This window comes from Suricata suricatta, chromosome 1 (assembly GCF_006229205.1).
Source record: "Suricata suricatta isolate VVHF042 chromosome 1, meerkat_22Aug2017_6uvM2_HiC, whole genome shotgun sequence".
In the NCBI taxonomy this organism is placed as follows: Eukaryota; Metazoa; Chordata; class Mammalia; order Carnivora; family Herpestidae; genus Suricata; species Suricata suricatta.
The window spans coordinates 190,411,599-190,423,732 of record NC_043700.1 but is presented as its reverse complement, the minus strand read 5'-3'; the positions used below and the strand labels follow the sequence as shown (position 1 = coordinate 190,423,732).

At 55.7% G+C, this 12,134-nt stretch overlaps 1 protein-coding gene and 2 long non-coding RNA genes across 3 annotated transcripts in view; all 3 read right to left on the bottom strand.

The window, feature by feature from the left end:
- TBC1D14 (TBC1 domain family member 14) overlaps nucleotides 1-8,659 on the bottom strand; it is a 107,834-nt gene extending 99,175 nt beyond the window's left edge. Inside the window, exons 1-2 of the mRNA XM_029952520.1 lie at nucleotides 8,469-8,659; nucleotides 7,042-7,200 (exon numbers count right to left, since the gene is read on the bottom strand). Coding sequence (XP_029808380.1) covers nucleotides 7,042-7,200; nucleotides 8,469-8,481 — 172 coding nt within the window. The 5' untranslated portion in view covers nucleotides 8,482-8,659. The remainder of the gene's footprint in view (nucleotides 1-7,041; nucleotides 7,201-8,468) is intronic.
- LOC115299510 lies at nucleotides 4,678-6,796 on the bottom strand. Its single transcript, XR_003912208.1, has 3 exons — nucleotides 6,104-6,796; nucleotides 5,842-5,951; nucleotides 4,678-4,719 (listed from the first exon to the last, which is right to left on the bottom strand). It is a non-coding gene; the product is annotated as an uncharacterized LOC115299510 (long non-coding RNA).
- Nucleotides 8,660-9,056: 397 nt separating the features above from the next.
- Nucleotides 9,057-11,755, bottom strand: LOC115299515. Its single transcript, XR_003912210.1, has 3 exons — nucleotides 10,717-11,755; nucleotides 9,602-9,818; nucleotides 9,057-9,246 (listed from the first exon to the last, which is right to left on the bottom strand). It is a non-coding gene; the product is annotated as an uncharacterized LOC115299515 (long non-coding RNA).
- Nucleotides 11,756-12,134: the final 379 nt, after the last annotated feature.

Below are 12,134 nucleotides of genomic sequence, written 5' to 3'. Positions count from 1 at the left end.
CGCCCCCCGCCGCGCCGCCGCAGCCGCTCCTCGAGCTTGACGCTCGCCCCGCAGCCACTCCTCGGCCGCTCGCTCGCCCGCCCCTTGCGGGCCCCGGGGCGGTGTCGCCGACCCTTTTCTCTGCCGAGGGCCCAGCGGAGCCTCGAGGGGAGGCCTGAGTGGATCTTCGTGTCCGCACGGCGCCCGTGGACACCCGCCAGGGGCCTCCGTACCTGGTCGGCTCCATCCGCGGCCATCTTGGAAGTGGGAAGCGGCCGGGAGGGGGAAGGGGCACGAGCGGGCAGGGACCAGGCGTGGGGAGCCGAGCGGCGGAGCGCATCGATGGGCTCCCCTGCCCCGGGGCAGGTGTGCCTGGCGGGCGGGTCCCGTTCGGGCCCGGGGCGGCCCGACCCGGCCTTAGTCTCTTGATCTGTAAAACGGGCTTTTCTGGTAGTTGTCCTTTGTCGAGCTGTGTGACACGGTACCTAGCGCCGTTGTTCCCAGACTTGTCTGCACCTTAGTACCGCCTGAGGATTTTGAACATTCCGAAGGCCGCGCCGCGCTCCTCAGGCCGATTAAATCAGTCTCCGGAGGTTAGACAGTTTGGGAACCGCTGGCGTGTACGTGCGTTATTTGGCGTCAGCATTGCAGAAACTCTAGAGACAGGGTCTGTGATCGTACGGAGCGGGAGAGGAGGTGGCAGGCCGCAGGTCCCAGGGCGGACAGGCTGGGAGAGGGGTCAGAAGCCAGATGCCCAGCCCGGACCGCCTTCCAGGATCATGCGAAGCCCAGAATGAGAAAGCTTTCCTTGGCTGGTTAACCGATCCTAACGGGTTCCCCTTCTAGAATCAAGGCTCCTAGGGCCAAAGCGGGCTTATCCTGTGTACCACTATATTCCCTGGGCCTGGCGCAGAGTTGGGGCACTTAAATAGTTGTTGAGTTGTCATATTCTGGGGACATGAAGAGCAGAAGAAAGACTGAAGTGGCTGGGACCCCGGAGGCCTGGGTTCTATGCGAGGCGTATAGTCACTGGCAGAATTCTCGGAGCGGAAACCTCAGAGGGACGATCAGCTAAATCTAAAGGAGGATTTGAACCGGCAGAGGGGCAGGGGCAGGGGCAGGAAGGGAAATCTCCCCTTCACAGAGAGCATCTGGAAGCCTGCAGTGGAAGATTACTTTGTCCGAGTTACAGTCATTCGTGTTGGCCAAGGAACGCCCCTAACTTGTTTCTCCTGCCTGCCTCGGAGATCTAAAAACTCAGCAACTATTAGTTATGGTGGGCGGGTCCTCTTGCATGCTCAGTGCATAACAGAAGTCTTACAAATGCTCACGTTTCTCGGTGGTTTTAAGGAAAATTAATGCTAGGTCTCCTGCAAACCCCAACATGCCTTCTCCAACTTTAAACACACACACACACACAAAACACTAATAGGAAAGTACAGACTTGCTACTGGCCTGACTGAATTAGCAATTTAATAAATAGGATTAATAAGTCCGCTTTTACAGCCTTCCTTGCAACTCCCCAAATCCCGTTCAGCCCTCATTCTGAGTCTTAGGGTTTTAAAACCCCACAATGACTAGGAACCATTGTTCTGAATCCAGAACCAAAAACATTTATGACCCACAGGTTTGCATTTGGCGCACTCTGTCTGCCTTTTCCTCACACTTTCCCCCATCCTGCTGCCCACCCCCAGCTCCCTGCCCAAGCCCAGCGCCCCTCCCTGGGGCCCACCAGTCATTCGCAGCCTTAGGGAGTCTAACAAAGTTAAAAATACAAGAAACTATGGGGCCCCTGGGCGGCTCAGTTGGCTAAGTGTCCTGCTCCAGCTCAGGTCATGGTCTCATGGTTCGCGGGTTCAGGCCCCTCGTTGGGCTCTGTGCTGACAGCTCAGAGCCTGGAGCCTGCTTTGGATTCTGTGTCTTCCTCTCTCTCTGCCCCTCCCCCACTCATGCTCTGTCGTCTCAAAAATAAATGAACTATATCAAAAAATTGTTTAAAAAAGGAACTAGATAAGCTGTGTGGACATGTGCCCTCCCGGAACCCTGCGCCTCCCAGCCCCCATCTGTGATCCGGAAACAACAATTCTGTCAGCGTGGGGGTGCTGCGTCCCACCTCCGCCGCCTCACTGCTGGGAGCTTCGGGGGAGCTACCCGGGCTGCCCCGTGCACACTGAACCCCGGGATGCCCAGAGCGGTTCTCACTACAGTTGTTCCTTTGAGACCCGCAAAGGCAGTGGCCATCAGCTCCCTCGGCTCCGTTCCAGGCCTGGGACTGGCTGACCCCTCTGGGCTGTGGCCGGAAGCCTTCCAGCCCACCCCCTTCCCCGCCTCCCAGGCTCACAGCCCCCTCCCCGCCCAAGTTGTGTGAGGATCAGAGACAAGGAAATGGCAGTGCCGGTCCAGTGTAAAAAAACCGCCTGGGTCTGTCAGTTTCTGGCGTGTTTGGGGGGCTCTCGGCACCGCCCCCAGTAAAATAATGCAGAGAAAGTGTGTTGGTCACAGGTGGGGGGAGGGGTGCTGGGACCCCTCGGAGACCCCACCCCCTGGAAGGACATCTTCTAGCCTTGACCTCCGAGCCTCCCCGGCAGGTAGGTGTCTGATGCTCATGGAAACCACCCCTGCACGGGGCCAGACTCTGGCCACACCAGAGCCACTGGCACCCCAAGGTTCCCGCCCTCACGGATCCCCAGTCTCAAGGGGCAGAGAGACAGGTCATCTCACAAATCAGCCCCAAATCCTTGTAAGGAAGATGGTTAACTGGCCCGCCGCAGACCCCAGAGTCACAAACACAGTGTCAGGGCCCTTCCAGAGCCTCAAGGCCATCCCTCAGGGGAAACTGAGGCCGGATGGGGAAGTGGGGGAGGAGGTGGGCACAGGCCGAGGCCAGAGGTCTCCTGCCCCACGGAATCACCTCTGCATCTCTCCTTAAGAGAGAGGGGGATCTAGTCTCCCAAACACATTTTCTCTGACCCTTCCCCAGCCCCCAAATGTGAGCTCCATACATATTTGCTCGCGGCTGCCCCTGTCCCCGGGGCCATCCAGCTGCTCTGGGCTGTCCTAGCTCTTCACCCCATGAGCGCAGCTGAGCCCCACAACCTCCCACACTGGCTCAGTGACTCGCCTTCGGCAGGTAAGGAAACACGCTGGGCGGCGAGGCTGCCCGGCCCGGGTCTCGAAGCCGGTTTTCCATGGTGCAGAAGCTCCCGCCTGCTCGCCATCCTCCTGCCCACCCCCTACCGCCCCAGCCTCTGCTCAGAGCCACCAGGGCCGGACTGTGCCTGCGAGGTGGAGGTGGACTGAACAGCTCCGTTTATTTCCAAGGAGCACCCCCCTGGCCCATGCATTTGCGTTTTCAGAAATCTACCAGAAGGTGTACCCTTTCTGCCTTTATTCCCGAGAATGCTCCCTCCTTCACTGGACCTGGGAGCACTCGTTTTCTTGGAAATAACGCCTAGAATTTGGAGTTCTCTTGTTGCTTCTGGAAATTGAGCAATATGATTAAAAAGAACCAAAAATACAGAGGCAGGGCTAGCCCTGGTAGCTGGAGGTCAGCCTTCCCCCAAGCTCAGGTCCAGAGAAGACAACCAGAGACAGACGGAAAAGCACCAGAACCAGAGGAGCCACCGCGAGCCTCTGCACTTTGCTGCTAGAAGCAGACCTCAGCCCCCACACCAGAGTCATCGACCGGTACTTTACCCACAGTTGGTTTTGTTTTTTTTTTTAACGTTTATTTATTTTTCAAGAGGGCAAGAAAGCAAGAGTGGGAGAGAGGCAGCGAGAGCGGGGCAGAGAGAGTCCCAAGCAGGCTCTGTGCCAACACAGAGCTGGACGTGGGGCTCCATCTCATGAACCCATGAGATGAGGCCCTGAGCCAAAACCAAGACTCGGACACTTCACCAACCGAGCTGGTGCCCCACTCACAGTGTAACAGGTGCAGTTACCTGTTTCCTACCAGTAGTAGGTTAAAATCAGTGAACGCAGGGAGGCAGAACTCCTGGGAGTAACACATTCATGAACGAGGGAGGGAATGGCTCCAACAAAGGAGAAAGCAAAGGAAGAAAATTGTAACATACAGAATCTCTATGGTCTAACAACACACCTGAAAGGACCCATCCTTATAAAGTTACCCCAGGGGCGCCTGGGTGGCTCACTGGGTGGCTCACTGGGTTAAGCGTCTGACTTCGGCTCAGGTCATGATCTCGAGGTCTGTGAGTTCAAGGCCCACGTTGGGCTCTGTGTTGACAGCTCCCAACCTGGAGCCCGTTTCCGATTCTGTGTGTCCCTCTCTCTCTGCCCCTCCCCACTCACACTCTATCTCTCTTCAAAAATGAATAAGCTTTAAAAATATTTTTTAATAAATAGAATTACCCCGAAATTAGGGCAAAGACTATTGTTAAAAGAAGTTCACCACAGTGTTATGTACAATAGTGAAATGGACATAATGTAGATTTCCAATCATGAGGGAAATGTAAATGGAGGGCCTTGTAGGTGGCCATTAAAAAGGTTTTCAAGAATTTATTATAGCACAGAAGCTCAAGTCATAGAGTAGCACTGAAAGCATAGGGGCGCCAGGGCAGCTCAGTCAGCTGAGCATCTGACTTCGACTCAGGTCATCACCTCATGTCACGGGTTCGAGCCCCGAGTCAGGCTCTGTAGTGATGCCTTGGAGCCTGGAGGCTGCTTTGGATTCTGTGTCTCCTCCTCTCTCTGCCTCATCTGCTCACGCTCCTCTCTCTCTCTCTAAAATAAATTTAAAACAACATTAAAGTATAATCCAAAAATATGGAATATTCCACAGGCACTAACAGGAAGAAACACTGAAGTGAGTATCAGAACACAAATGATGATCGCCTGTCCCGACATATTTTGGAGCGTTTAGATTTCCCCAAAGCACCTGCTCTGTTTATAGTGAGGAGGTACTCAGCTGCTCACTGATGGGGAGCCCATCAGCGGACCTCAACAGGCACAACACACCATAGGATGAGGGCTCTGCGCCCGGGCCCCTCCTACCGGAAGCCCGGAGGTATACAAGGCAAACAGGGCTCCCAAGCTCATGCTCCAAGAGGGTAGGGAATCAGTGCACGGCCCGACGACCCAACAGAGCCATGTGCCTGTGGCCTGGGGGGCCCGCCCTCTGCCACAGCGTCCCTGCCCATTCTAGTGACCCTACGAGGCTGCACCGTTGCCCCATTTTACGGGGAACGCTTGAACCCAGGTGGATCTGGCCCCACATCCAAGGTCACTCATTCCCAGAGCGCCCCAAGTAATAGATGAGGAAAAGTGAGTTGTAATGAGACCAATGGACCTTCCAAATTATGGACTGCACGGCCTTGCTGGGGCAAGGGGAGGCCCCTGTGGCCTCTGGCTTCCTGAACCTTAAGCGGTGCCCAGGACTGGAGGCCTTTAAGGCTGTGGGTATGAAGGAAATAGAAAGTAACCGGGGGTGGAGAGCCACGGCCCAGCATACCACAGTGGAATTTTCCAAATAGCCTTATTTTTTAAAGGCATTGCTCAGTCGCCTGCCACCGCCACCATCAGAAAGCACAGCCCGATTTAGAAGCTGTGGGGTCCGGCCCCACGTGGGAGCGCACGAGGAGGGGGCAGAGGGGGGCAGGGGAGGCGGCTCCGTCCCACGGGCGATGATCCACCGCGGGGGGCCGCTCGTGGTCACGCGTGAGGCTCTGTCACGGGGTCTCTCGGGCTCACAGAACTACCGGGGTAGTCCTCACATCCTCACAAGACTCCCTTCTTGCTCCAAGTCCTGGGCCCTCCAGTGAGTGACTCCCAACATCACCCCCCGTGCTGCCGCCCCGCGTCAACCACCCCCACGCTCCCCGGGCCGACCCCCAGGTACTCTGTTACCTTGTGGGGTCTCTGCACCATCCTGCAGCCAGGATCCACCCGAGGGGGCAAACCACAAAGCCTTCTTGAGCCCTGCACCTTGTGCGTGTCTGTTCCCTTCCTCCTCACACCTGCTGGGGTTGCAGAGAAGAAACTGAGCGTTGGACAGGGGAACCTTCCAGCCCAAGGCCCCATAGCAGCTAAGTACACAGGCAGGATTCGAACCTCCTGCCCCCGGGGGCGAGACCCCACCCACACTACACTCACCCCTCTCTGAGCTCACCTGTAAAACGGGGATGAGCATCAATCGCCCCATCCTTGGGCTCTTGGGAGGACTTGGGGGAGGGGAGCTGAGGGGGGTCAGGGCGGGACAGACAGGGGTCTGTGTGTAGGAGGGGGCGCACGCAGCACCACTCGGAGGTGAGGGGGTGGGTTCCGGGGCGCCTGGACTCGGGTCCACATCCTGGGGGCCACAGAGGCCACCCAGCCTGCCCCACATCCCCATCAGGGCTCCAAGCAGGTGTCTGAACCGAAAACATAGACCTGCAAGAGGCTCCCTCGAGCCCCCCAGAGGCTCACGCAGGGAGACCTCACAGGAGGACGCACGGGGCCCAGGCTCAGAGCCAGGAGCCCGAGGCGCCGTCGGGGCGTGCGTGCGTGCGTGCGGCGCGTTTAACGCGGCCGGCGGGAGCCCCGAGGTCTGAAGGCAGGACGCTCCTCTGGCTGCCCCACATCGGCCTGGCCCTGGTGAGGGAAGCCCAGCAAGGCTCTGGGCGGCCTGTGTGGGGGCGCAGACACCGACCCCTCCTGGGGCACAGGGGCACGGGAGCCTCGCTGTCAGTCGGCCTCTAGAGCCCAGCAGCGGGGTGCCAGTGCAGCAGGGGTCTGCGGCCACGGTCCCCCTGCCCTTTTTAAAAAAATTTTTAATGCTTATTTATTTTTGAGAGAGAGAGAGAGAGAGAGAAAGTGGGCGCGCATGAGCAGAGACAGAGAGAGGGAGACACAGAATCGGAAGCAGGCTCCAGGCTCTGAGCTGTCAGCACAGAGCCTGATGCGGCGCTTGAACCCACGAACCGTGAGATCACGACCTGAGCTGAAGTCGGGCGCTCAACTGACGGAGTCCCCAAGCGCCCCGGCATCAGTCCCTTCTGACCCCGCCTGGACTCGTCAGAATTAGACTCCACTGCTGAGCGGAAACCTCTTTCCCCACTTTCGACTTACCTGTTTTCATCTTTAGAACATTTGTGGAAAATGTTGAATCTCCACCAAGGAGACCACCGTGCGGGCCCCGCCCCCCACGGCCAAGTGCGTCTCTGCTCACGGCTGGTCTGCGCGCACGTCCAGGAGCAGCCTCATTCTCGTCCTCCTGCGGTTTGGTTCCTGTTTCAGAGGATGGTGGAGGGCCGTGAAGAAACCCGGACCGGTCAGGGCCATGCTGGTCTCCACCCTGTCCCCCGGGCATCGGGGTGTGTGCAGCTCACGTGAGCACCGAGACACCAGCGTGCCCGACAAAATTAACAAGAGTCCCACGATACATCCCGATGGCCCGAGTGTCTTTAAAAAGATGTCTTTGTACAGTGTTCACATCAAGTGTCTTTTTTTCTTTCTTTCTTTTTTTTTATGTTTTATTTATTTTTGAGAGAGAGACAGCGCGAGGAGGGGAGGGTCCGAGGAAGAGGGAGACACAGAATCCAAAGACAGGCTCCAAGCTCTGAGCTAGCTGACAGCACAGAGCCCGACGTGGGGCTTGAACCCACACACCGTGAGATCATGACCTGAGCCGAAGTCAGGTGCTCAACCGACTGAGCCTCCCAGGCGCCCCCCTTTTTTTTTTCACATCAAGTTTCTAAGGCCACAAACTGCACTTAGTAGATAGATGTCTTACATCTTTTATCTAAACAGTTCCCCCTTTGATGGGGCGCCTGGGGGGCTCAGGTAAGCATCCGATTTCGGCTCAGGTCATGATCTCAGTGTGTGAGTTCGAGCCCCGTGTCAGGCTCTGTGCTGACAGCTGGGAGCCTGGAGCCTGCTTGGGATTCGGTGTCTCCATCTCTCCTTGCCCCTCCCCTACTCATGCTCGCTCTCTGTCTCTCTCTCAAAAATAAATAAGCATTAAAAAACTAAAATAGTTCCCCCTCTGAAACAAAAACAAAAATGGACTACTGGGACCTCATCAAGATAAAAAAACTTCTGCACAGAGAAAGAAGCAACAACAAAACTAAAAGGCAGTGGATGGAAGGGGAGAAGATATTTGCAAATGACGTATTGGATAAAGGGCAGCCAAAATCTATAAAGAACTTATCAAACTCAACACCCCAAAAAACAAATAATCCAGTGAAGCAATGAACAGAGAGGCACCTGGGGGGCTCAGTCAGTTAAGCTTCTGACTTCAGCCCAGGTCATGATCTTACGGTTTGTGAGTTCCAGCCCCGCGTCGGGCTCTGTGCTGACAGCTCGGAGCCTGGAGCCTGCTTGGGATTCTGGGTCTCCTTCTCTCTCTGCCCCTCACCCACTTGTGCTCTGTCTCTCAGAAGTAAATAAATGTTAAAAAAAAATTTTTTTTTAAAAGCAAGGAGCAGAAGACGTGAATAGACATTTTTCCAAAGAAGACATCCAGATGACCCACAGACACATGCAAAGATGCTCACCATCGCTGATCATCAGGGAAACACAAATCAAAAGTGCCACGAGCGATCACCTCCCGCCCGTCAGAGTGGCTAAAACGAACCACACGGGAAACAACGGGCTGGCGAGGACGAGAGAAGGGGGAGCCCTCCTGCGCCGCCGGCAGGAACGCAGACAGTGCCACCGCCCTGGAGAGTGGCGTGGAGGTTCCTCAAAAAGCTGAAAACAGAAGTCCCCTTATGACCGGCAATTGCATCACTAGTTGGACGGAGAAGGAAATGCTGCCATTTGCAATGACATGGATGGTTCCAGGGTGTATTAAGCTAAGCGAATTAGAGAAAGACAAATACCGTACGATTTCTCTCACGTGTGGAATTTAAGAAACAAAACAGATGAACAAATGGGTGTGGGAACAGAAGAGAGGAAAATGGACCACAGGAGACTTTTTAAGAAATACATTTATTCATTTTTTAAAGTTTATTTTTATTTATTTTGAGAGAGAGAGAGGAAGCAAGCAAGCGAGGGAGGGGCAGTGAGACAGGGAGAGAGAGAATCCCAAGCAGGCTCTGTGCTGTGAGTGTAGAGCTGGACACGGGGTTTGAACTCACAAACCGTAAGATCATGACCTGAGCCGAAATCAAGAGTCAGAGGCTTAACAGACTGAGCCACCCAGGCGCCCTCAAACCGTACGGGACTCTCAACAGAGAGGACTCTCCGGGGGCTGACGGGCTGGATGGGGGCACGGTGACGAGCCCTGGGCGTTGTATGTCAGGTCAGCGAGGGAACCTCCAGATTTTATTCCTGAAACCAATAGTGCATTCTGTTAACCAGACTTCAAACAAAAATCTGAAAAGAAAACAAGAAACAGCTCCTCCTTTGTTTTTCCTGGGCCATGTTTGTTGGGGACACTGGATCGCTTATCTTGGAGAATCTTCCAGATTGTGGACTGGCTGTGGTGACATTTAACGAACTCCTCTCCCCCCACGTTGCCTACAAACTTGGACTATCATCTCACGCAGTGGTTCTCGGCCAAGGGCAACTTTCCCCCCGGAAGTCATGTGGCCAAGTCCTCTGAGACGGGTCCCTTAGGGAGCTCCGATTTGGGGATAGAAGCGGGGACCCATCTCGGGGTCACTCTCAGAGTCCAAATGTGTACCTCCTCCACGTCCCACGAGGAGTGGGTGGCTCGCCTCACTTTGAGCGATGTCCCCTGGACCAGCGGGTCCCCACGCTGTCAGTGGCACCACCTGGTAGTTTGGCATCGTCGAAGCCATTAGGGCTGCAGAACACGGGGAGAGCCGTTATCTTCAGCGGAATGGAGTTAGGATGTTGCTGTTTCCTCTTGCACAGTTACAACGTTTCCCGTCCAGGATCTGCGGGAGGTGGGGGGAGGGTCTCTGGGTGATTCTCTCCAGACTCGGGGTCGGGCCAGAGCAGGCACGTGGTTTGTGAGGCCCCGAAGGTCAACAGCAGGCTAAGCCCTGGGGCTCCGTTCATAGGGGTACACCAAGCTTATCCAACTGTCGGGAAGGGAGGAAAATGCCACCGCGAGCCTCTTTTAAGAAGCTACAAAAGTTCTAGAAGATTCTCTCTTGTGTGTCAGCTGATTCTAAAATCTCTATCCATAGATGGGGGGATGGGCATTAAGGAGGGCACTTGCTGGGATGAGCACTGGGTGTTATACGGAAGTGAGGAATCGCTGAATTCTACACCTCAAACTGTTATTACACCGTATGTTAACTAACTCGGATTTCAATAAAATTTAAAAATTATGTAAAAATAAAAATCCTTTTAAAAAATAAAATAAGGGGCACCTGGGTGGCTCAGTCGGTTGAGCATCCAACTTCGGCTCAGGTCATGATCTCAAGGTTTGTGGGTTCAAGCTCCGCATCAGGCTCTGTGCTGACAGCTAGCTCAGAGCCTGGAGCCTGCTTTCGGTCTGTGCCTCCCTCTCTCTCTAACCCTCCCCTGCTCACACTGTCTCTCTCGTCTCTCAAAAAAAAAAAAAAACCCATAAAAAACATAAAAAATAAAATAAAATAATAAAACACAAGAAAGTAAAGGAATATAATACAATACAATCCCGGTCCAACCTCGGAGACCACTGTTCTATCCAGGATGAAAATGGCATTTCTGTTCACACCCTTTTGTGCTCCCTGTGACCTCCAAGATGAACCCCTCCCAAGAGGAGTTCAAGGCCCCTCAACTGACCCCTCCCTCCTCCTCCTTCCCCCTTCCCCGAATCACTGTCCCCACCCCAGCCGTACCCACCTGCACGCCGTCGGTCGGATTCTGATACACTAACAGAGATGCTGGTGTGGTCTGACCAGTTGACTTCGGTGGCCTCTCTAGGGGACACCGCACCTTCCCAGCACCCGTATGTGCGGGGACGTGATTCCTTCTAAACCTGGTCGTAGGTCTCCCCTTTCTGGTTTCACAGAGGAGGAAACGGAGGCCCGGGAGCGTGAATGGCTTGCACGTTGGCACACGGCACGAGCCAGGACTACAAGAGCCAGGCGGCCGGCCTTACCCTGGGCTCCCCCAGCTGCCCCGCTCCCAGGGCTGGGAGGCGGTCGGCCCTGGGAGGGGGCGGAGGCCGGTCACTGCACTCTCCATCCGGTTTTCCAGGCCCGGGGAGGCTGTGCCCAGGGCAGCGGTGTCCCCCACTTTCCGGGATCAGGAGCCAAAGCCGGAAAGCCGGACGCTGCCAAGAAGGAAGCCGCTCTGTGCGCGGCCCATGTGCAGTGACGGTGGAGACAGCCTCTCCAGGGGACTCAGGCTGGAGGAAGGGCCACGCCCCCTCTGCGTGTGTAGACCAGCGGGGTGGGCGTGCCTCCCTGCTCCCAGGCCCTGCCCAGAGACGCCACATGACCTTGGCAAGGCCGCCCAGCCGGTCAGGGCCATGCTGGGCCTCGCCACCAGCATTCGGACTTCCTGTGGCCCCAGAGCCGGGTGGGGCGGGAGGGCTGGCCAGCAGTGACGTTCAGCGGTAAGGTACGGAAGAGGGGTGCCTGGGCTCGGAGGGGTCTGCACCCCTCCCCGCACACCCCGGGAGGCATGGCCGCGGCTCGGGTGGGCTGGACAGGCCCCAGGACGCCAGGACGGTCATCTAGGAGAGACAGAGGACGCGGTGGGACTTTCATCAGCAGAATACTAGGGCCGAGGGAGGCTTACTGACTTAGAGAGAGAAAACATGTCACCGGCACTGGCTTTAGGGCCAGGCACGTAGCAGGATCTTGATAGATATCCGTGTAATGAATGAATGTTTCCAAACCTTACTTGAGATCAAGGCCAGAGACCTCATTTTCTTTTTCTTTTTTTTTTTTTAATTTTTTTTAATGCTTTATTTATTTTTGATAGAGAGAGAGAGACAGAGCATGAGAGGGGGAGGGGCACAGAGAGAGGGAGACACAGAATTAGAAGCAGGCTCCAGGCTCTGAGCTAGCTGTCAGCATAGAGCCTGACGCGGGGCTCGAAACCACGAACGTGAGATCTGACCTGAGCTGAAGCCGGAGGCTTAACCGACTGAGCCACCCAGGCGCCCCCAGAGACCACATTTTCCCCTCAATTAGCAGCTTAATGCCAACAGGAAGACACCCTGGCCCTGAAAAGACCCCGGCCTGCAGCCCCCGTTTCTGCTGCGAGGGCTGGGTAAGGTCAAGGCACAGACTGGCAGGCAGTGGCGCTCC